Source organism: Chiloscyllium plagiosum, unplaced genomic scaffold (genome assembly GCF_037043375.1).
Source record: "Chiloscyllium plagiosum isolate Xiang-an unplaced genomic scaffold, Cpla_swu_hap1 HiC_scaffold_45, whole genome shotgun sequence".
Classification (NCBI taxonomy): domain Eukaryota; kingdom Metazoa; phylum Chordata; class Chondrichthyes; order Orectolobiformes; family Hemiscylliidae; genus Chiloscyllium; species Chiloscyllium plagiosum.
Genome location: NW_028270183.1, coordinates 8,382,961 through 8,408,612, shown reverse-complemented (window position 1 = coordinate 8,408,612; position 25,652 = coordinate 8,382,961). Strand labels below are relative to the sequence as shown.

Here is a 25,652-nt window from a genome sequence, read left to right as displayed (position 1 = left end):
TGTTTAGAGGCTTGTACAGGACTCCAACTCCATTTTTATTTTAACCTTTGTTCTACCCATACAGATTCTACACCATCTGACCCTGCTTTATTTCTTTCTATTGATTTAATTTCATTTCTTACTGAAAAGGCAACCCCACCCCTCTGCCCACCTGCTTACCTTTTCGATAGAATGTAAATCCTTGAATATTCAGCTCCCAATCCTGATCCCCTTGCAACCATGTCTTTGTGATACCCACTACATCATACCTGCCGATTTTGATCTGTGGTGGGGTGATAGTGTCCCTACCTCTGAGCCAGGAAGCCTCTTTTCAAGTCCCATTTTCTGCAGATTGTGCAATCACATCTCTGGAAATTATGTATAATTGTTAATATTGACAACTGTGGGTAAAGAATTTAAAGACTCATTGTTACCAGTGGGATGACAGAAGAAAAGTACAGACCTCTCTACTTGGTGGTGGTCATAATCATAGAGCCATAGAGATGTACAGCACGGAAACAGACCCTCCGGTCCAACTCGTCCATGCCGGTCAGATATCCCAACCCAAACTAGTCCCACCTGCCAGCACCCGGCCCATATCCCTCCAAACCGTTCCTATTCATATACCCATCCAAATGCCCTTTAAATGCTGCAAATGTGCCAGCCTCCACCACTTCCCTCTGGCAGCTCATTCCATGCACATACCACTCTCTGCGTGAAAAGGTTGCCCCTTAGGAATCTTTTATATCTTTCTCCTCTCACCGTAAACCTATGCCATCTAGTTCTGGACTCCCCCACCCCAGAGAAAAGACTTGGTCTATTTATCCTATCCATGCCCCTCGTGATTTTATAAACCTCTATCAGGTCACCCCTCAGCCTCCGACGCTCCAGGGAAAACAGCCCCAGCCTGTTCAACCTCTCCCTATAGCTCAAATCCTCCAACCCTGGCAACATCCTTTTAAATCTTTTCTGAACCCTTTCAAGTTTTACAACATCTTTCCAATAGGATGGAGACCAGAATTGCACGCAGTCTTCCAACAGTGGCCTAACCAATGTCCTGTACAGCTGCAACATGACCTCCCAACTCCTGTACTCAATACTCTGACCAATAAAGGAAAGGATACCAAAAGATCACCATTTTAACTACTTCTTTCTCTTACACCTTCTAGACCAATCATACTGGGCCGACGCTGACGGTGCTAACTCATTGTACACGATTGAGGCCACAGGATATTCCCTTCTCACTCTTGTGCAGTTGAAGGAATTCGACAAAGCCGGCAAATTAGTGAAATGGTTGTCTCGAAGGAGTGAATATGGAGGCGGCTTTAGCACTACACAGGTTGCCCAATACAGCTTTACGTTTGTAACAAACTCTTTGGAAAATTAGCAACGTCTAGCAAGAATCTTGGAGAACAGAGTTTTCAAACTATTGTGGCACATATGACCCACCAGATCTGATGAACTTGAACAAAATCACAATTTGGTGTTTGTTTTTGTTGATGTTGGTTGTGGGGCAGGGTTAACCAGAACGCCCAGAGAATCCCAAAGTGTGGTGAAGGGGGACAGTTTCACACTGCTGTGGATGGATGCATGGGCTTGCCCTCATCTCGAAGACATGTCCACGATCTGGGAGGTTTACAATAATTCTGTCACCTGGAGAAAGCGTGGTCATTACCTAACAGCAGTAGAGCCTGTGGACAGCAATGAATGCCCAGCCAGTGTTTTCTGAGCCAGTCATTAAAAGAAATTACGTATTGACCTGCACAATCACTTACTCTTGACACACTCCACCCACCTCTGCAATGTTGTCAGTTAGCCCTTTTCTCCACAGTTGCTGTGGTACAAGTGATAGCGATAGTAGTGAGTAACATATTTCCACCATTTGCAAAGGGTTGGAGCACCTCTGCCCAGATTTGAGATGGTATAATTCTACACCCCAAACATGTTGTTGGGAATTGCAAAGTTGAATTGAGAGTTAGCAGAAATGCCTACACTCAGCTCATCTCCATCATTGAATTCCAATGGAAACTTTACAATTAAACCAGTGCACGTGGTCGCAATCATATTCTATTTCAAAAAGAATGGATTTTCTGATGCTGCAGCAGCTCCTCAATGCTGTCAGATCAGCAATCTAACTCCAAATGTGCAAAGTGCATGCATCTGATTTTGGAAAATTGATATAGGATTCAGTAAGGAGAAAGTGAGGACACCTTCACTTCCTATTGCACTCTCAGCTACCTACCCCCCCAGGCCCACCCCCCCTTCCCATTTATCTCTCCACCCCCTCAGCTCACAAACCTCATTCCTGATGAAGGGCTTATGGCCAAAATGTCGATTCTCCTGCTCCTCGGATGCTGCCTGACCCGCTGTGCTTTTCCAGCACCACACTCTCAACTTGGATTCAATAACCATCACCATTTCATGTTGCTGATATACTGTACTGAACAAGTAAGAATTTGATCTGCTTATACTGAATGATGAAACTCAGTTTTACTTGTTAGGAGCTTTTTTTTGTTTATTACTACCAGGTTTTATTAAATAAGCAAAAAAAAACAGTTGGTGCTGGAGGGTCGCTTTTCAGACTGAAGGCCTGTTACCAGCAGTCTGTTACAAGCATCAGTGCTGGGCCCACTGCTTTTGGTCATTTATATAAGTGATTTGGATGTGAACATCGGAGGGATAGTTCATAACTTTGCAGATGACACCAAAATTGGAGGTGTAGTGAGCAGTCAAGAAGGTTACCTCAGAGAACAATGTGACCTTGATAAGATAGGCCAGTGGGCTGAGGTTTGGCAGATGGAGTTTAATTTAGATAAATGTGAGGTGCTGCATTTTGGAAAGGCAAATCAGAGCAGGAATAATACACTTAATGGTAAGGACTAGGGAGTGTTGCTGAACAAAGAGACCTTGGAGTGCAGGTTCATAGCTCCTTAAATGTGGGTAGATAGGAAGTGAAGAAGATGTTTGGTGTGCTTGCTTTTGTTGGTCAGTGCATTGACTACAGGAGTTGGGAAGTCATGTTGCAGCTGTACAGGACATTGGTTCAGCCACTTTTGGAATACTGCGTTCAATTCTGGTCTCCCTGCTTTGGGAAGGATGTTGTGAAACTTGATAAGATTCAGAAAAGATTTACAAGGATGTTGCGAAGGTTGCAGGGTTTGAGCTATTGGGACAGGTTGAATAGGCTGGGGCTATTTCCCCTGGAGCGTTGGAGGCTGAGGGGTGACCTTATAGAGGTTTATAAAATCAGGAGGTGCATGGATAGGGTGAGTAACCAGGGTCAAAATGTGTGGTGCTGGAAAAGCACAGCTGGTCAGGCAGAATCTGAGGAGCAGGAGAGTCAACCTTTCTAGCATAAGCTCTTCATCAGGAGTGTGGGAGCCAGGGTCTTTTCCCCAGGACTGGGGAGTCCAGAATGCGAGGCATAGGTTTAGGGTGCGAGGGGAAAAATTTAAAAGGGCAACCTTTTCATGCAGAGGGTTGTGCGTGTATGGAATGAGTTAATAGAGGAAGTGCTAGAGTCTGGTACAATTGCAACTTTTAAAAGGCATCTGGATAGGTACACGATTAGGAAGGGCTGAGAAGGATATTGACCAACTGCTGGCAAATGGGACTAGATTAATTTAGGATATCTGGTCAGCATGGACAAGTTGGACTGAGGGGACCATTTCCTTGCTGTACATGTGTCTGTAACTCTATCATGCTGTGTTAGCTGATGAGTGTCCCTTTGAGCAAGTTCATGGCATCCTTATGATGAAGAAATGATTTAGTTCTGAGCTTTTCCAAAGTGTGAAGTTGTTTAAAACGACTTTAAGTCGTCACTGCATTGCTTATTTAAAACCTGCGACCTTCAGTACCTCCGAGAACAAAGTCAGGAACTGCAAAGGAGCACCACATTTGTAAATTCTTTACCCAGTGGTACACCCTAACGTACTCAGAAATATATCCACCATTGTGGCTGTGTCAAAATCCTGGGGCTCCCTTTCTGACATCTTTGTGGATCTCCCTCCATCACCTGGTTCAAGAAGGTGGTTTACCACAGATTCTGAAGCCTAGCTGTCTTTTGGTAACAAATCTATGTGTTTGTTGATGGAGTTTGTGGATGAGTGCCATGCTTCTAGGAATTCCATGGCTGTTCTTTGTTTCGCTTGCCCTATAATGGTAGTGTTGTCCCAGTCAAATTCATGTTGCTTGTCATCTGCGTGTGTGGCTACTAGGGATAGCTGGTCGTGTCGTTTCGTGGCTAGTTGATGTTCATGGATGCGGATCGTTAGCTGTCTTCCTGTTTGTCCTATATAGTGTTTTGTGCAGTCCTTGCATGGGATTTTGTACAAAACGACAAGCAACGTGAATTTGACTGGGACAACACTACCATTATAGGGCAAGCCAAACAAAGAACAGCCAGGGAATTCCTAGAAGCATGGCACTCATCCACAAACTCCATCAACAAACACATAGACCTGGACCCAATATACCGGCCACTACAGCGGACAGCTGAAACTGACAACTGGAAGCGGCAGGGACAGGCCACTATAAATGTTGGAGGAAACACCACAGAAGCGCTTCACCGGAGGCTCCCAAGCACTGAGGATGTCACCTAGACAGGGGACGAAACGTTTGCAACATAAACTTCCAGCTCGGCGAACAGAACCACAGCAATGAGCACCCGAGCTACAAATCTTCTCACAAATTTTGGTAACAAAGACTGACTTTGCCAGTGATGCCTCCAGCCCATTAAGGAATAACAGAAAGCTACTGGATGGAGCTCTTAGAGATAGTGGAATCAAGGGTTATGGGCATATGGCAGGAACAGGATACTGATTGTGGATGATCAGCCATGACCATAATGAATGGAGGTGCTGGCTCGAAGGGCTGAATGGCCTAATCCTGCACCTATTGTTTATTGCTATTGTCTATTGTTTGTAATGTGCAGACTTATCCATTGATTTTGGATTAATGTGATTCTATGAGATTTTAAGATTTAATGCCTTTATCCCCTGCACTCCCAAATTAGAACTGGAACACTGCTTACTTTGTCTGTTCTGAAATTTCTTGATTATTCTTGGAGAGGTTAAATTGAACCCAAGCGATAAAATATTTCTTAAGCAAGCAATTTAAAATTTTTACTTCTCAATTTCCTCTAACATTTTTTTCTTTCCACCCTGCCTTAGGCGACAATGGTTGCTTTACAAGCTCTTGCCAAGTATCAGATGGATATTCCCGAAGTGAAAGAAATTGACTTGGATGTCAAGGTACTCATTCCCGGCAGGAACAGACCAGTTAGTTGGCATTTTGACTCAACAAGTAAATATGTGGCAAAATCAGAAAGGGTGAGTTATCACATAAATCCTATTTTAAAGCAATTCTTTTTGATGCACCCTAACTGGGGATTTGTGCTTGTTGTTGGTTTGAGCATAAGTATTGTAATTTTGCTTTTGCGTCTGTTTCTCAGTATAGTATTTTTGCTTCCAAACTATAGAAGTGTATTTACTAACTTTGCGTTACATTGCATTGAGTGGGCAGTAACGATATGGGTCATTCATTCCTCCTGGTCTGCGCCTGCATTTAGGCTTCACAGCATCTTCATTCATCCCACTTCACGAAAGCAACATGAATTTGACTGGGACAACACTACCATTATAGGGCAAGCGAAACAAAGAACAGCCAGGGAATTCCTAGAAGCATGGCACTCATATTGCATATATGTTTTCAGAAGCTATGATGTTTAAAACCTGTTTTGCTCAATAATTTTGTGTTGACTGGCTCAGGAGTTGACAGTTTTATTGTGTACAAAAAAGGAATTCTTGTCAAATTCCGATGGCATGTAACGGATGTACAATTTTCAGCCAGCCAACTGCATGGTGAGGTACCAGGTTTGTCACTGTAGGGGAGTGGAAACCTTCACAAAGCATCTCATATATTTCCTACAGCAAGAAATGAACTCATCTCTCGAGGTCATTTGGCCAGGCCTCTAGATTCCTACAACAGTACCTTCAAAAACCCCATTCTGAAAATGTTGGATTTTTGAAATAAAAACCGTGAAATGTGAGTTCTCAGTAGGTCTGATAAGACTGGAGAAAGTAATTATTTATGTTTCACAGAAGCAGGAATGGGCCATTCAGCTCCTTGAGTGTGTTTCAGGTCTGTGGTCTTAGGATAATATAATGTTTCAACTTTTAACTTTGTCAGGTGACTCAGTCTCTTTACTGCTGACCAACCAACGGAATGTCATATTTCTGCAATGAATAATGTCCAAAGATGTGTTGGTTAGGTGGATTGGCCATGGTAAATTGCCCTATTGTGTCCAGGAATGTGCAGGCTGGGTGGATTAGCCATGGGAAATGCAGGGGTAAGGGCTGGGTCTGGGTGGGATGCTCTTTGGAGGATCAGTGCAGACTTAATGAGCCAACTGGCCTCTTTTACACTGCATGGTTTCTATGATGCTATGAATACTTAGCAATGACTACCTCTAACAAGAAAATTCCCAGTAATTCCTCCTTGGCAGAATAAGGGCAGGCAATTAATGAGGTGGAATTCCTTCATTCAGAGGTGATGGAGCTTCCAAATGTCCTGTCCCAGAGATTCGACTGAGTCAGCAAGACTGAGATGGCAGATCCCTCCCTGTTAAATACATTGAGAGAAACAGGGAGAATGCAGGAAAATGGTACTGAAGAGATGATCAGCTGTGATCTCAGTGACTTAATCCTGCTCCCGTTTCTTATGATCTCATGTTGACCTTCTGTGATACTGCTATTGCTGATTTGACACCATGAAGCCTTAATTTGTTAGAATTGGCCTGAATCTTATAACAAGACCAGAACTAGATTATCACTTTGGCTGCAATGTCAGAGCTAAGACTGGATAAGACCCTGCCTGACTTAATTCACCTGCTACCTCATCCAAGGCCTCTCCAGCATTCATGAGGTTCAAGTGGTATGCCAGCACATGCGTACACCTTAACTGTGCATCACTTAAGTGCTGAGTGCCAGAGACAAAGCAGCTTGCTTGTTTGGCACTCAGACTTTAGGCTCAGTATCAATCCTAGCAAATCAACATTGCAACCAGATCTCAGAGCCTTTGCTCACCCCAGTTGGTGTGCTGATGCATTTTGACAGGTTCTGGAAGTCACTGCCATGCATAGACTTCAGAGGTCTGTGCAGGGGGAAAGTAAAAAGAGAGGGAAATTTGTCCACAACCGCGATTGCACTGAGAATGAATTGTGCATTATCTGCAAGACACATTTCATTACAGTTAATTTGACTGTGATTCCCAATATTGTAACAGTTACCAATGAGATGGACAAGAGCAGTAAGAACTCCATTCTCTCCAATGCTTCACCTTAATCAGGGGTGGCACAGTGGTTAGCACTGCTGCCTTGCAGTGCCAGGGGCCTGGGTTCAATTCTAGTCTTGGGCAACTGTCTGTGTAGAGTTTGCATGTTCTGCCTGAGTCTGTGTGGGTTTCCTCCTACAACCCAAAGATGGCTGAGGGGTGACCTTATAGAGGTTTACAAAATTATGAGGGGCATGGATAGGGTAAATAGGCAAATTTTCCTGGGGTCAGGGAGTCCAGAACTAGAGGGGCATAGGTTTAGGTGAGAGGGGAAAGATATAAAAGAGACCTAAGGGGCAACCTTTTCACACAGAGGATGGTACAGGTAGGAATGAGCTGCCAGAGGAAGTGGTGGAGGCTGGTCCAATTGCAACATTTAAGAGGCATTTGGATGGGTATATGAATAGGAAGGTTTTGGAGGGATATAGGCCAGGTGCTGGCAGGTGGAACTAGATTGGGTTGGGATATCTGGTCGGCATGGACGGGTTAGACTGAAGGGTCTGTTTCCATGCTGTACATCTCTATGGCTCTATGACTCTATGTGCGGGTTAGGGTAAATTTGCAATGCTAAACTGTTCATAGCATTCAGGGATGTATCGGTTAGGTGCATTAGTCAAGTAGGGGAATGGGTCTGGCTGGGTTACTGTTAGGAAGGTCAGTTTGGACTTGTTGGGCCGAAGGACCTGTTTCCACACTGCACTGATTCTATGATTCTTAACTTGCAATCTGGATTCTTGGACACACATGTTCACCACCACTTCAGGTCATGAAAAGGACCCCCTCACCACCTCCATTTTTCAGCCCTTACCATTCAGTCACATTCTGAGGACAAAGAACAAAAGGGCACTAGGCAGCTTTTCTATAATTTTCTTTTCATTTCTAATTTGTCCAATCATAGATTGAATTAAAGTGTTATGTCACTTTATCGTATAGTTTCTTCCTTCAATTTTATTATGTTAACCCTTTTGGAATGTCTCTTCTGTCAGAGAGTGATGAGCCTCTAGAATTGTTGTGGTTCTGTTCGCCGAGCTGGAAGTTTTTGTTGCAGACGTTTCGTCCCCTGGCTAGGCGACATCATCAGTGCTTGGGAGCCTCCTGCGAAGCGCTTCTTTGATGTTTCCTCCGGTGTTTATAGTGGTCTGTCCCTGCCGCTTCCGGTTGTCAGTTTCAGCTGTCCGCTGTAGTGGTTGGTATATTGGGTCCAGGTCGATGTGTTTGTTGATGGAGTTTGTGGATGAGTGCCATGCTTCTAGGAATTCCCTGGCTGTTCTCTGTCTGGCTTGCCCTATGATAGTAGTGTTGTCCCAGTCGAATTCATGTTGCTTGTTGTCTGCGTGTGTGGCTACTAAGGATAGCTGGTCGTGTCGTTTCGTGGCTAGTTGATGTTCATGTATGCGGATTGTTAGCTGTCTTCCTGTTTGTCCTATATAGTGTTTAGTGCAGTCCTTGCATGGTATTTTGTACACTACATTCGTCTTGCTCATGTTGGGTATCGGGTCCTTTGTTCTGGTGAGTTGTTGTCTGAGCGTGGCTGTTGGTTTGTGTGCCGTTATGAGTCCTAGGGGTCTCAGTAGTCTGGCAGTCAGTTCAGAGATGTTCCTGATGTATGGTAGTGTGGCTAGTCCTTTTGGTTGTGGTATGTCCTCGTTCCGTGGTCTTTCTCTTAGGCATCTGCTGATGAAGTTGCGCGGGTATCCGTTTTTGGCGAATACCTTGTATAGGTGTTCCTCTTCTTCTTTTTGCAGTTCTGGTGTACTGCAGTGTGTTGTGGCCCTTTTGAATAGTGTCCTGATGCAGCTTCGTTTGTGTGTGTTGGGGTGGTGACTTTCATAGTTTAGGACTTGGTCTGTGTGTGTGGCTTTCCAGTATACCCTTGTAGTGAATTCTCCGTCTGGTGTTCTCTGTACCATCACGTCTAGGAATGGGAGTTGGCTATCCTTTTCTTCTTCTCTCGTGAATCGGATTCCTGTGAGTGTGGCGTGGATGGTCCAGTGTGTTTTTTCTATTTCCGTGTTTTTAATGATTACGAACGTGTCATCGACATATCTGACCCAGAGTTTGGGTTGAATTTGTGGTAGGACTGTTTGTTCTAACCTTTGCATAACTGCCTCTGCTATGAGTCCCGAGATTGGTGATCCCATGGGTGTTCCGTTGATTCGTTCGTAAATCTGGTTGTTGAATGTGAAGTGTGTTGTGAGGCACAAGTCCAGTAGTTTAAGTATGCCGTCTTTGTTGATAGGTTCAGCGTCCCGTTTTCTGTTCAACCCAAACTCTGGGTCAGATATGTTGATGACACGTTCGTAATCATGAAAAACACGGAAATAGAAAAAACACACCGGACCATCAACGCCACACTTACAGGAATCCGATTCACGAGAGAAGAAGAAAAGGATAGCCAACTCCCATTCCTAGATATGACGGTACAGAGAACACCAGACGGAGAATTCACTACCAGGGTATACTGGAAAGCCACACACACAGACCAAGTCCTAAACTATGAAAGTAACCACCCCAACACACACAAACGAAGCTGCATCAGGACACTATTCAAAAGGGCCACAACACACTGCAGTACACCAGAACTGCAAAAAGAAGAAGAGGAACACCTATACAAGGTATTCGCCAAAAACGGATACTCGCGCAACTTCATCAGCAGATGCCTAAGAGAAAGACCACGGAACGAGGACATACCACAACCAAAAGGACTAGCCACACTACCATACATTAGGAGCATCTCTGAACTGACTGCCAGACTACTGAGACCCCTAGGACTCATAACGGCACACAAACCAACAGCCACGCTCAGACAACAACTCACCAGAACAAAGGACCCGATACCCAACATGAGCAAGACGAATGTAGTGTACAAAATACCATGCAAGGACTGCACAAAACACTATATAGGACAAACAGGAAGACAGCTAACAATCCACATACATGAACATCAACTAGCCACGAAATGACACGACCAGCTATCCTTAGTAGCCACACACGCAGACAACAAGCAACATGAATTCGACTGGGACAACACTACTATCATAGGGCAAGCCAGACAGAGAACAGCCAGGGAATTCCTAGAAGCATGGCATTCATCCACAAACTCCATCAACAAACACATCGACCTGGACCCAATATACCAACCACTACAGCGGACAGCTGAAACTGACAACCGGAAGCGGCAGGGACAGACCACTATAAACACCGGAGGAAACATCAAAGAAGCGCTTCGCAGGAGGCTCCCAAGCACTGATGATGTCGCCTAGCCAGGGGACGAAACACTTGCAACAAAAACTTCCAGCTCGGCGAACAGAACCACAACAACGAGCACCCGAGCTACAAATCTTCGCACAAACTTTGAGCCTCTAGAATTCTTTACCACAGAACATATTGGACACCAAGATATTGAATATTTGTGATACAGTACTTAGGGCTATAACACAGGTAACAGAGGACTGAGTTGGATAAATGGCCATGATCATATTGAATGCTGAAGCAGGCTCAAAGGGCTGAGTGGCCTCCTCCTGCTCCTTTTTTAAATGTTAAATAAGTGCAATGTCAGGTTGAATGGCTAATCTACACTCTTCATATTTCAGATGAGTGCCCTTGAAAAATTTACAATACAAGCAAATGGAAAAGGACAAGGAACAGTGAAAGTAAGTATGTCTCATTTTTGTAAATGCAGTGCCATTAATACAGTAGTCCATCATGCAGGTATCATTCAGGTCACCCCCACCCTGCCTTTTTGAGGGAAAAGGTTTACCATCTTTTTTGACAAGCTCATTTTCTCAGTCATGAATCCTTTTTACACATTCACCCTGTTGCCTTTTTACAGCATTGAGACCAGAGCTCTTGTATCATCACTTTCTACAAAGAACAATTGTATTACTAAACAGACTGACACCAAAAACCCCACCGCCCTGTGGCCAACCACTGCAACTCCCCCTCCCACACCCCCAAGGACATGGAAGTCCTGGATCTCTTCCACCGCCAAATCGAAACCACCCCGTCAACTGGAGGAAGAATGCTTCATCTTCTGCCTTGGGTCCCTACAACCCATACATACAGCATCAGCATCCACTTCAAATCTCCCCTTCTCCCACCTTATCTCACACCCAACCCTCCAACTCAGCACAACCTTCTTGACCTGTCCTACCTGTCCATCTTCTTTCCCACTCCATCTTCCCCACGACCTAGCACCATCACCTCCCAATTGCGTCCACTTATTGCCCTCCCACCCACCTCCCTCTCAGCCCCATCCGTACCCCCCTTCCCCCCCATTTATCTCTCAGGCCCTTTCCCCCTCCACATTTCTGATGAAGGACTTATGCTTGAAATGTTGATTCTCCTGCACCTGGGATGCTGCCTGACCCTCTGTGTTTTTTCAGTGCCATGCTTTTCAGCTCTGAACGTGCAGCATCTGCCGTCCTCACCTTCCCTTGGTTTATCCATAAGGCTAAACATGGTCACCGGTACATGCAGACAAAACCTCTGTCATGGCAGGCGGCAGGAAGTATCTGTGGATGCATCAATGATGCCACTGCTTCCTCTGCACATTGTCAACGTAGCTCAGGGGAGTGATGGTGACTGGTTTATGGTACTCACTTCAGTTGTAGCGGCTCATCTCTGATTTAAATGAGGCATTATCCAGCATAACATTTCTTGGTAAGTATTTGGATAATAATATTTGGCCCCTTCAGTCTCCTATGCTTAGCTTAGAGTCAGAGAGAGAGAGAGAGAATGGCCCAGTGGTATTATCACTGGACTGTTAATCCAGAGACCCAGGTAATGTCCTGGCAATCCAGGTTCACATTCGGCAGGTGATGGAATTTGAATTCAATAAAAATCTGGAGTTAAAGAATCTATTGACGGCTATGACAATTGTTGGGAAAATCCCAGCCGGTTCACTAATGTCCTTTAAGGAAGGAAACTGCCATCCTTACCTGGTCTGGCCTACATGTGACTCCAGACTCACAGCAATGTGGTTGGTTCTTAATTACCATGCGGACAATTAGGGATGGGCAATAAATGATGGCCTAATCAGCGACGCCCACGCCCCCGAATGCATAAAAAAAGTTGTAGCGAGATTCAGGAAATGCCAATCAATCCATCAGAAGGTTAAGCTTCATGGACAATTGCAGGGCATATGCACAGCAACTGACTTTAACCATACCCTGATGGACAACACATAGGAAAGATGATTTGTAGAATCAGCCAAGTGAGTCAATGCTGTCACTCTGAAGAGCATCCCACCCCATCCACGTAACCCTGGATTTCCCATAGCCAATCCAGCCACCTAACCTAAACATTCCTGGACACTATGGGGCAATTTCCCATGGCCAGTCCACCTGACCTGCACATCTTTGGACTGTGGGAGGAAGCCAGAGCAAACCCACATGGAGAGTCACCCAGGGCTAGAATCGAACCCAGGTCCCTGGCGCTGTGAGGTAGTAGTGCTAACCATTGAGCCACCGTGCTGTCCATGGATTGATTTTATTATTTCACATGTCAAGATGGAAAGGAAAAATTCCCCTTGGTGGAGGGATCAATAATCAAGAGGCAACAGGTTGAAAGGACATGTGAATAAAAAGCATTTTCACCCAGAGGTTGGTGGGAATCCGGAACCCACTGCTTGTAAGGGTTGGCAAAGAAACCCTCATCACATTTACGAAGTATCTAGATTTGCTCTTGAAATACCAAGACATACAAAGCTATGGGATACATGCTGAAAAATGGGATTACAATAGTGAAGTGCGTACTATTGACTGGTACGGATGTGATGGGCCGAAGGGCTTTTTCTGTACAATAGACCTCTGTGATTCAATGACTTTACTGCTTTATGAATGGCCATTGTTTCTGCTTTTACTCTGCAGGTTCTAACTAGCTATCACGCTCTGTTGTCCAAACAAGTAAAAGAATGCAAGAAATTCGATGTGAGAGTAAGTGTGGAAGAGATACCTCAAGGTGAGCTGTGTGCTGACTATCTTAAGATCATTACTTCCCACAATTAACTGCAACGGAACCAAATGAGCAATAGAGCAATGGTAAAAGTCATTCTTACATCTGTTGAGAAATACGTGAAATTTTTGCTTGCTTAATAGTTAAAATAGATTGGATCCTGGTCTCAGGGATACGACCCTGTCAATTAATTGATATGTAATAGCTATAATTGAGGGCCCGTGTGTGCATCGTGGTAACGTCCCTATCTCTGAGCCAGAAGATCCAGGTTTAAGTCCCACCTGTTCCAGAATAACATCTCTGAATGGGTTGATACAGAAAATATCTATATTTGTTATGTTCTGGGACAATAATCTGAACAGAGTGGAGAGTTAAGCTCAATTCATGAAATGAATTTGAATTGAAAAGCTAGAGTAAATGATAGTGACCTTGAGACCACCATATCTAAAAGCCATCTGGTACATTAATGTGGGAAAAATCTGGTGTTGCTTACATGCACACAGTATTATATTTATCCTCTGAGACACCAGCGGGTTTAGCTGAAGCACAATTCAGCGTGGGTGATAAATACTGGCTCCTCTACATCCCATAAAGGAATTGGAAAAACGAGCGGTGTTATTGCCTGGGTTTGTCTCACAGTTGGGCCTTTGCAAAACAAAGTGATGTTGAAATAATTTCAGGGTAAGAGATAAACAGTGAATGTCCCAGAAGGATTTAGCCATCAATTCTGCCCAGTTTTCACTAGAATGAGGCAGTTGAAGATCTCCTCAATGAAGTACAATAATTCCAGGAATGGTAAACATTTTCAGAGAAGCAAAGGAACCTCATGGCCAGAGAAAGGTTTGACTGTGGACAAATGGAAAAGAGGGGGACATAATGGTTTGAGACATTCAGTAAAGAATTGCTTGTCTCTGGGAATAACTTTCGAAGCTGAATGATAAATGTAATCAATTATAAAACCTTTGAGAGACCAATGTCCCTCCAAGGAAGAGTAGATTTCATCTTGTATAATGCTTTGACAGACAGTTATTAAAGCGTAAGGGTCACTGAGGCATAGAGGGAGCCAGTCTGTTGCAGTTGTCTAAGGAGCAGTTCTGTCCATTTCATTGCCCCTCTCTATCCAACTCTGTCTCCACAAATGCCAGCACTGCTTTGATTTGACAAGTGGGTAGATGGGTGGCACAGTGGCTCAGTGGTTAGCACTGCTGCCTTACAGCACCAGGGACCCAGGTTCGATTCCAGCGACTGTCTGTGTGAAGTGTGCACGTTTTCCCCATTTCTGTGTGGGTTTCTTCCTACAGTCCAAAGATGTGAAGGTTAGGTGAATTGGACATGCTAAATTGTCCCATACTTTTGTCCAGGTTAGGTGCATTCGGGGAAATGTAGAGTAATAGGGTAGGGGGATGGGTCTGGATGGGATGCACTTCGGAGGGTTGGTGTGGACTTGTTGGGCTGAAGGGCCTGTTTCCACACTGTAGAGATTTTATGATTCAAATGGAGTACCACAGAAGTTTGTGCTAGGACCTCAGCTTCAACACAGTGACTGAGATGAAGAGATCTAAGGCACAGTAGCTAAAGTTGTAGATGACACAAAGAAACGTAGGAAAGTCTGTGCTGTAGAGGACTTTAAAGAACAAAATTCATTGATGATTAGATTCCCTACAGTGTGGAAACAGGCCCTTTGGCCCAACAAGTCCACACCGACCCTCTGAAGAGTAACCCACCCAGTTCCATTTCCCTCTGACTAATGCACCGAACACTACGGGCAATTTAGCGTGGTCAATTCACCTGACCTGCACATGTTTGGACTGTGGGAGGAAACCGGAGCACCTGGAGGAAACCCACGCAGACACTGGGAGAATGTGCAAACTCCACACAGACAGTCGCCCGAGGCTAGGAACCTGGCGCCGTGAGGCAGCAGGGCTAATCACTGAGCCACCATGCCACCCTCAATGTGTTGGCTGACCCTACATTTATTGTCTTGTGGCCCTTAAGAAGTTGACAGTGAGCTGCCTTCTTGAACCACAGCAGTCTGTGTAGTATCCAGGCACACTGTTAGGAAGAGAATTCTAGGATGTTGACCCAGTGACACTGAAGGAATAATAACATATTTCCAAGGCAGGATGGTGAGTGGCTTGTAGGGGAACTTGCAGAAGGTGGGGTTTCCAACTATCTGCTGCCCTTATCCATCTGTATGGAAGTGGTTTTGGGTTTGGAAGGTGCGGCCTAAGGGGCTTAGGTGAATTTCCGCAGTCTATCTTGTAGATAGTGCACACTGCTGCTACAGAGCATCAGTGATGGAGACAGTGGGATGTTGGTGGTTTAGACTTGAGGTTGCAGATGGGTACAGATAGCGTAAATGAGCTGGCCAGTTGTTCACTTTAGCAGGAAGAAAGCAAATAATACAATGAATGGAAAATTCTGAAATGTAGCGTGATCTAGGTTTTTCATGCATGAGTCACTAAAAGTTCGAATGCAAGTGCAGTAAGTAATGAAGAAGGGTAATGAAATGCTCTCATTTGTTACGAAAAGGTTTGAACTAAGCATGTTACATTTCAGATATATGGGGCAATGTAGAGACTCTCAAATACCGTGTCTCCTTATTTCATTAAGGATGTAAGTGTGTGGAGGGCAGTTCAGGTGAGGTTTAGATTGATACCTGGAATGAGTGGGTTGTTTTTTGAGGAAAGCTTGGAGAGAGTAGGCTTGCTTTCATTTCGAAAAGAGAGAGGTGACTTGATAGATGTTTAAAATATCCTGAATAGCCTTCACAACATGGACATGGAAAGAACGAAGGAACACTGTTTAAAAATTAGGGACTGACCTGGATGTAAGTTTGCTCACTGAGCTGGAAGATTCGTTTTCAGACATTTCGCCACCATACTAGCTAACATAATCAGTAAGCCTCTGGATGAAGCACTGGTGGGTATGGCCTGATCTCTATTTATGTATTTAGGTTTCCTTGGGTTGGTGATGTCATTTCCTAGGGTGATGTCTTTTCCTGTTCTTTTTCTCGGGGGTGGTAAATGGGGTCCAGGTCAATGTGTTTGTTGATAGAGTTCCGCTTGAAATGCCATGCTTCTAGGAATTATCGCGCATGTCTCTGTTTGGCTTGTCCTAGGATAGATTTGTTGTCCCAGTCGAAGTGGTATCCTTCCTCATCTGTGTGTAAAGATACTAATGAGAATGGGTCATATCTTTTTGTGGCTAGTTATGTTCATGTATCCTGGTGGCTAGTTTTCTGCCTGTTTGTCCAATGTAGTGTTTGTTACAGTTCTTGCAAGGTTTTTTTTTGGAAGGGATTGCAAGGCATTGACCTTTTAAGACAGAAATGAAGATATTTTTTTCTATGACTGTTTAATTTTGGGACTCTGTGGCTCAGAAGGTGTTTGAGTCACAACCGTTGAATACTTTTAAGGTAGAGATGGATAGATTCTTGTCAGGCAAAGGAATCAAACCTTATTGGGAGCAGATGAGAACATGGATTCCGAAACTCACGCAGATCAGCTGGGGTCTTGCTGATTGTTAAAATAATCTCAAAAGGACTGAATGGCCTAATTCTGCTGCCTGTTTGTACGCTGTGAAGAAAATGTTCTTCCTCAAGCAACTTTTCAGCAATTCTGTCCAGCCCCTTGATTTGGATTCAATGTCAGTTTCCTCACTTCCCCTCCCCCCACCTTGTCCCAGATCCAGCCTTCCAACTCAGCACTGCACTCTTGAACGATCCTACCTGTCTATTTTCCTTCCCATGTATCCACTCCACCCTGCTCTCTGACCTATAACCATCAATCCCCGCCTTCACCTACCTATTGCATTCCCAGCTACGTTTCTCCCAGCCTCACGCCCGTCCTCCCATTTATCTCTCAGCCCCCTTGGGCCACCCCCTTATTCCTAATGAAGAGCTTACGCCCAAAACGTCGACTCTTTCCTGCTCCTCAGATGCTGCCTGACCGGCTGTGCTTTTCCAGTGCCACACTTTTTGACTCTGGAGTTTCAAATACCAATGTGGTCATGATTTCAAAATCATGGCCCCAAGATTGCCTTGGGATTCTGAGATTTCTGGGACAGTATGAGATTTTCAAAATTTTTTGGGGGTTTAGGAATAGGGGACCTCTTCAATACCAATAAATGGTCCATTGAGCCCTGTTAGGAGCTTGTTATTTGGCTGGGAAGAATTGAACTTTCAATATGCAATTTGGCAAATCCCCAAAGATTCATTATAAGAACATCAAAAAACTTCTTGGGATTTGTTGAAAATCGAGCCATATTGATTGATGAGCTTTTATTTTGTCTGTTTAGCCATTTGTACCAGCATGTAGACTGCACGCGTTCTGAGGAGCTGTGTGTTTTGTTTGGTAAGGTAGTGCAGTTCCCAGTCTCCCCACTGGAGCCTAGCAGCCAGTTCTTGACCCTGAAGGAACTCAGCACCACTAATGAAGTGAAGCATTTGAGGATTTGGCCCCTTTAATCTGTGCCCTCAAGGCCTTGTACCATTAGCTACACTGTAAAGGCTTTCTCTGTCTGATTTATCTAAACCTATCATTACCGCTCATTGTCCCCAAGGCCAACAACGTCTCCAACTGAGACTTTGTAGTTAATGTCCCTCAACCCTACAGTCCTTGTTTCTTCTCAATGACCTTTAAGTCTGATCACGAGTGTGTGCAAATTCTTTATTCCATTAGACTTCCATTGCATTAATGACAACCTGTATTCTATTGTAGCGTTTTTTTTACATGACCAGTCATACATTCCTTGGTCTTTAGAAGGGTGAGAATTGATTTCTTTTTAAGAGGCTTGACAGGATAGATGTGGGAGAATCTTTACCCATACCAGGAAGCCGACAGCTTTATTATTTTAAGTCTCTTCTGGGATATAACCTTGATGATGATGCTACAGTCCATTGCCTACTTGTAATTGCTGTTGAGAAAATGATGGTGATCTGCTTTTCTTAACTGCTGCAGTTGAAATACTATTTGGGGAGGGAGTTACAGGAATTCGGCCCAGTGACACTGGTTTTCTGGTGAATATTATTCCCAAATCATTACTGAGATCTGCTGATCTGACATTTATGTCTTTGATGTTTGCTAATTGGGTTTCACTGGTGACTATGTTTATTACAATAGTGGCTAATCCTTATAATTACTGGATTGGCTGTCAGAATGACCTTAGATCAGGAAAAGAATAACATAAGTACAATTTAATTGATCCTTTATCCACATTTGAGTACATAATTGTGAATTGAAGTGTTCTTAATTGCAATAACTTTTTCTTTTGCATTGGTACAGCACATCGACCCCAAGATGCTCTGAATTCTCTGCTGATAACCGTCTGTGCTCAGTAAGAAACGCTGATTTCAATAAATTGATTACATTTGAGACCTGATATTGTCAAAGAAATTAGTTGGGCAAGTTTCTGGATGGAAAATAATCAATACACATATTTAAAACCTTGTATTAACATTGGTTCAGTCTTGCATTGTCAATTGAACTACTCCTCATAAAATCAACAATCTTTGCACATGAAGTCAAAGAATATCTAATTACGATCAAACTCTCTGCTCCTGCTCCATCACTCAATTATGTATGAGGAGCTCATAGACTACTGTCACTAACAGTGAAGCCATCCACTGACCTGGCTGTGCTCATCTCCTTCCTTGGTGCTCATCAAAGCAAACCTTCTATTGACCGACCTCTGAACTTTTATCTTAGTTTCTCTTCTTTCTCTTTTCACTGATGATTCAAATATAATTTGTCCACTGGACCCATCTTCTGTGACCCATCACGCCATTCTCATACATCTGCTGACCAGACAAGTTGCTTTCCTGGTTTCCACGCTAGATGACGTTGTAAAATGTTCACTGTCCTTGGGTGTTTCGTCAACTTGTTTAATACAATTGCAATTGAGCCCCTCTATCCTTACACACTTACACCTCATCTCCAAAACCTGCTTTTAGTCAGGGTGCTGTCTCGATTCCATGTTTCAATTTCTCCAGTCAGGATTCCACTCCTCCATAACAATGAAACTGTTCTAACTTAAGATACAGATGGCATCCTTAGTACCTAGCCCTCATATTAGCTGCTTTCTTGAACTGCTGCATTCAGATTGGTGTAATTGTAATGTAATCATTGTGCTGTTGGGGAGAGAGTTCAGGATTTTGATGCACTGGCAATATTGGAACTGCAATATAGTCATGTGTCTGGATGGTGTTTACCTTGGAGGGAAGCCTGTAGCTAATTGTGTACCCCTGTCCCTGTTGCCCTTTCTCTTGAGCCTTTAGTGGTTTTGGAGTTAGAAGATGAGGTCAAAAGAGCCTTGGTGATTTGCTCTTGTCGATTTACAGTTGGTGCGCATTGTTTCCACTTGGGCCGATGGTGGAATGAGTGAGCATTGAAGGTGGTGGATGGAGTGCCATCAAGCACATTGCTTTCTCTCAGGGGCGATGAACTTCTTCAGTCTTGCTGGAGAGGCATTCATCCAAGCAAGTGGACAGTATTCCAGCACACCTCTGACTTGTGCCTTGTAGATAGTGGGCAGACTTTCAGGAGTCATCAGGCCATCAACAGAATTCTCAATCTCTGCCCTGCTCTTGTAACCAGATAAGACTGCATCTGGGGTCCTCACTTTCTCCTAATAAATGCTGGCTAGCCAATGATGCCCTAATGCTGCGAATGAATAAATAAAAATGGTGTATTAATTACAATCTACATTTATGGTCGTTGATAAGACTTGTGTGATAATGATGGTGTTGATTCACTGATGGTAATGCCATTGACAATGAGGTGGAGATAGTTAGCTCTCCCTTGTCCTCAAGCTAGTCTAACTGAAACCTACATTTCCCCATGGACTTAGATTCCACATATATGATACCTCATCTTGACAAGTCACCATCTCTCTTGACTCCTCTAGAGTTTTAAGCTACTTGTCTGGTTAACAGATATAGTGGGGAAGACTGCCTGGGTTGACCTCCTGCCTTCGATGAAATCAATTTCTTATTTCTTGGTATTCTTTTATCTTCAAATAGAAGCCTTTTTTTTTACAATATTTTTCTTTAAAATTAAAATGTAATATCTAATTTTGTAGCATTTACAATTCTGAAAAACAATGTCTTTACGGATAAATTATTGCCAAAAGGAATGTTTTTAAAATCAGAAAAAAGAATGTTCGACAATCTTCAAACCCTCTTGATAAAAGTTGCTGATTTCTGACAATTGTCACTTTTTAAAAATGCTAATCTTGTAAATAAAATTGTAATAATGTGCTCTTGCAAGGTATCGTGGTGATGCAGATTCCTCAATGGCCATTGCAGACATCTCCATGCTGACAGGATTTTCTCCAGATTTGGCAGACCTTGATTTGGTAAAAAAAATGTTTATTATTTAACAGGAAAAGCTTATGTTATATCATAACCAACATTAATGTTGCTTTATCTGAATGCTGGGGAGGTGATGTCCGAGTGGTATTATCACTGGACTGTTAAACCAGAGAGGTGACAGTGAGGTCTGCAGATGCTGGAGATCAGAGTTGAGAGTGTGTTGCTGGAAAAGCACAACAGGTCAGGCAGCATCCGAGGAGCAGGAAAAATCGATGTTTCGGGCCTGAGCCCTTCAACAGGAATTCCTGATGAAGGGATCCGGCCCGAAACGTCGATTTTGCCAGCTCCTCGGATGCTGCCTGACCTGCTGTGCTTTTCCAGCAACGCATGCTCAACACTGTTAAACCAGAGACCCAGATAACATTCTGGTGACCCAGGTTTGAGTCTAGCCGCGGCAGAAGGCAGAATTTTATTTCAATTCAAATCTGGAATTAAGAATCTAATGATGAACATAAGTCGATTGTTGGAAAAACCCATCTGGTTCACTAATGTCCTTTAGGGAAGGAAACTGCTGTCCTTACCCGGTCTGGCCTACACATGACTTCAGACCCACAGCAATGTGGTTGACTCTTAACTTCCCTCTGGGCAATTAGGGATGGGCAATAAATGCTAGCTGAGTCAAGAGTGTGGTGCTGGAAAAGCACAACAGGTCAGGCAGCATCTGAGGAGTAGGCCTCATTTCTGATGAAGGGCTTTTTCCCGAAATGTCGATTCTCCTGCTCCTCAGATGCTGCCTGACTTGCATGCTTTTCCAGCACCACACACTCTCAAATCTGATCTCCAGCATCTCCTCAGAGATGCTAGCTAGCCCGCGATGCCCTAATTCTGTGAATGAGTAAAAAAGAGTGCATTAATTACAAAAATAGAGATAAAATGTTTTGACCCAGTAGCTATTACTGACATGTGATTGCAGAGTAACTAAGACTGGGGATGAAAGCAATAATACAATGTTGAAAGGCATATGGAATAACCGTGGTGATAAAGCATGAGACCAAGACAGTAGGTTAGAGAGGATCTTAATCTGGAAAATTGACATAAGACCACAAGACATAGGAATTAGGCCATTCAGCCCATCGGGTCTGCTTCACCATTCAATCATGGCTGATGAGTTTCTCAACCCTATGCTCCCACTTTCTCCCCATATCCTTTGATTCCCTTGACAATCAGGAACCAATCTATCTCAGTCTTAAATACATTCAATGACCTGGCCTCCACAGCCTTCTGTGACAATTCATTCCATAGATTCACCACTCTCTGGCTGAAGAAGTTTCTCTTTATCTCAGTTCTAAAAGGTCTTCCCTTTACTCTAAGGCTGTGCCCTCAGGTTCTAGTCTCTTCTACCAATGGAAACATCTTCCCAACATCCACTCTGTCCAGGCCATTCAGTACTCTGTCTGTTTCAATTAGATCCCCCCCCCCCCCTCATCTTTCTAAACCTTAGTGAGTTGAGACCTAGAGTCCTCAACATTCCTCATATGTTAAGCTTTTCATTCCTGGGACAATTCTTGTGAATCTCCTCTGAACACGCTCCAGGGCTGGTGCATCCTTCCTGAGATATGGGGCCCAAAACTGTGCACAATACTCCACATATGGTCTGACCAGAGCCTTATAGATCCTCAGAAGTACATCCCGCTTTTATATTCAAATCCTCTCAAAATAAATGCCATCATTGCATTTGCTTTCCTAACTACTGACTCAACCTGCAAGTTTACCTTGAAAGAATCCTGGACTAGAAACCTCAAGTCCTTTGCACTTCAGACTTCTGAATTTTCTTCCTATTTAGAAAGTAGTCCATGCCTCTATTTTTCCGACCAAAGTGCAGGACCTCAAACTTTCACACATTGTACTCCATCTGCCACTTCTTTGCCCAATCTCCTAACCTGTCCAAATCTTTCTGCAGCCTCCCTGCCTCCTCAATGCTACCTGTCCCTCTCCAATCTTTGTATCATCTGCAAACTTAGCCAGAATGCCCTCAGTTCCTTCATCTAGATCATAAATGTATAAAGCGAAAAGTTGTGGTTCCAAAACTGAGCCTTGCAGAACACCACTTGTCACCGGCTGCCATCCTGAGAAGGACCCTTTTATCCCCACTCTCTGCTTTCTGCCAGACAGCCAAGCTTTTATCCAGGCTAGCACCTTGCCTCTAACACCATGGGCCCTTATCTTACTCAGTAACCTCCTGTGCAGCACCGTGTCAAAGTCCTTCTTGAAGTCCAGGTAGATTACATCCACTGGCTCTCCTTGGTCTAACCTGCTTATTACTTCGTCAAAGAATTCCAGAAGATTTGTCAGACAGGACCTCCCCTTGATGAAACCATGCTGACTTTGCCCTATTTTACATATACTTCCAAGTATTCAGAAATCTCATCCTTCACAATGGATTCCAGGATCTTACCTATGATCGATGTTGGGTAATCGGTCTATAATTTTTCATCTTTTGCCTTACTCCCTTTTTAAACAGGGGTATCATGTTAGCAATTTTCCAGTCCTCTGGGACCCTTCCTGATTCTAGCGAATCCTGAAAGATGACCACTAAAGCCTCCACTATCTCTTCAGCTATCTCCCTTAGAACTCTGGGGTGTAGTACATCTGGTGCAAGTGACCTATCCATCTTCATGCCATTCAGTTTTTCTAGCACCTTCTCCTTGGTGATGACCACCATACTTTGCTTTGCCCACCTACTCTCTGAACTTTTTGGGATATTACTCCTGTCTTCCACTGTGAAGACTGACCCGAAGTAATGAATCAGTTCTTCAGCCATTTCCTTGTTTCCCACTACTATTTCACCAGCATCATTATGCAGCAGCACAATGTCCACCTTTGCGTCTCTTTTGCCCCTTGTATAGCTAAAGAAACTCTTACAGTCTTCCTTTATATCACTGACTAGCTTACCCTCATACTTAATCTTCGCCCTCCTTATTTCTTTTTTTGTTGCCCTGTGTTGGTTTTTGTAAGCTTCCCAATCCTCTGGTTTCCCATTGCCCTTCACCTCATTATATGCTTTCTGTTTTGCTTTATGCTATCCCTGACTTCCCTGGTTAGCCAGGGTTGCCTCATCCTCCCTGTACCATGCCTCTTTTTCCTCGGGATGAATCCCTGCCATGTCTCCTGAATTATTTCCAGAAACTCCTGCCATTGCTGTTCCACTGTCTTTCCTGCTGGGCTCCTCTCCCAGTCAATTCTACCCAACTCTTCCCTCGTGCCTCTGCAGTTGCCTGTATTCAACTGTAATGCTGTTACCTCTGATTCTATCTTCTCCCTCTCAACTTGCAGAGTAAATTCAACCATATTATGATCACCCCGCCTCCATGCTGAATCAGTATGGGTGGAGCTGAGAAATAATGTAGAACAACAAATCTAGGTGTAGTTATAAAAACAAACCACTGCTGATGCTGGAAGTCTGAAACAAATACAGAGAATGCTGAAGAAACTCATCTGCTCTGGCAGCATCTATGAAGAGATTTTAAAAAAATACAGTTGACATTTCGAGTCTGTCATGAAAAAAGGTCATATGGGACTTGAGGCATTGAATGTTTCTCTCTCCACAGATGATACCTGACCTGCTGAGTTTCTCCAGCATTCTCTGTAGCAATTGTAAGAATAGTTATGGTCTCCCTAACAATAATCAGAGCGTAAAACACAAAATGGGGGCACCTTGTGTCAAAGGTATGGAGTTACTATTGGGATTCCAATTTTCGTATAATCTGGAAGAACAAAAAGAAACTTGGGGAAACTGTTCATTGAATATATTTTGGAAGTGAATGGGTAAGCGTGGATTAACCACACTGATAGGAAGAAAGGAAACCAGAATACATTTTTTTTTTAAAAAAGATGACAAGCTAGTAAATGTTGATATTTGAGGAGATTCGGTTCTCCTCGTGCACAAAGTTGTGAATGGCGATGCAGCGAAAAAGTTATAAAGGGAACTAATAACTTGGCATTTATTACAAAGAGTTTAAACTATGAGAGAAAGGATGTTTTGTGGCTCATGTTCTGAGCTTTGGTGAGTCTGCGCCCTGGTGTACAATTCTGTAGACTTCCAGTGTCCTCGTTAACAAAGCCATAATGGGTAATGTTCATTGATTCCTGGGATGACAGGGCTATCCTGTGATGAGAGATTGAGTAGAATGGCCTATAGCTTTGGAAGTGTGAGAGATGATCTCATTATAGTGGGTCACCTTGTTTGAGTCGCTGGTGGGGTAAATGTGGAGAGGCTGTCTCCCTGAATGAAGAGCATTGTCTTCAGATAAGTGGTCAGCCATTCAGATGCCTGAGTTGGGGAGAAATTTCTTTACTCGAGAGTTGTGAATTTTTGGAGGTGTCCTCGCAAACAGCTGTGGATGGCCATTTATTTGGGAGGGATTCAAGAGTGCAATTTAGGCATTGAGGGAATTATAAGAAGACAGTGAGGGAAGGTACAGTTTAAATAGATATTCATGATTATGTTGTCTGACAGAATAGGCCATAGGGTCTTTTCATCCTATTCAAGCTCCTAATTCTTAGTTTTGCAACCTCGTGACCTTTGAGAAATATCTCAAAGTGTTTCACTTAACTGCATCGCTTCAAACAATAGAAAGCTATTACATAACTCGTTCACAGCAGGATCTCTTGCAACCAGCCCAACAAATGACCAATTTGTCTTTGACGAACTTAAGAAGTGGGGGCTGGTGTCAGCCATTTGAAATGTCAACGTTGTGCTGCCACTCAATAAGGTCACGGCTGACCTTGACTTGATCTCCTCTTGTGATCTCCATGTCCCTTAATTTCCTGAGTGGGCACACAAGTTGAAGAAGATATAAATGCTGTTGGTTGAGGTAGGAATGTATCTGATGGTGGCAGCCATGACTGGGACAATATTTTCATTTATGACTGAACTCAGTTTGAATATTCTCTTGGAGATCATTGATCTTAAGAATTTTTATGTCCTCTGCAGAGACAGGAGCTGTCTACCTGATTACATATAAAAATGGAGCAAGTGATCTGACAACCACGTCATCCCTTGAACATTCAAATC

At 43.6% G+C, this 25,652-nt stretch overlaps 1 protein-coding gene across 1 annotated transcript in view; it reads left to right on the top strand.

Annotated features, from left to right (window-relative positions):
* Positions 1 to 25,652, top strand: part of LOC122552261 (complement C3-like) — a 115,016-nt gene that overhangs the window by 69,337 nt on the left and 20,027 nt on the right. Inside the window, exons 29-34 of the mRNA XM_043694948.2 lie at positions 1,149 to 1,318; positions 5,151 to 5,309; positions 10,905 to 10,964; positions 13,182 to 13,272; positions 18,552 to 18,603; positions 20,535 to 20,622. Of these exons, the coding sequence (XP_043550883.2) occupies positions 1,149 to 1,318; positions 5,151 to 5,309; positions 10,905 to 10,964; positions 13,182 to 13,272; positions 18,552 to 18,603; positions 20,535 to 20,622 (620 nt within the window). The remainder of the gene's footprint in view (positions 1 to 1,148; positions 1,319 to 5,150; positions 5,310 to 10,904; positions 10,965 to 13,181; positions 13,273 to 18,551; positions 18,604 to 20,534; positions 20,623 to 25,652) is intronic.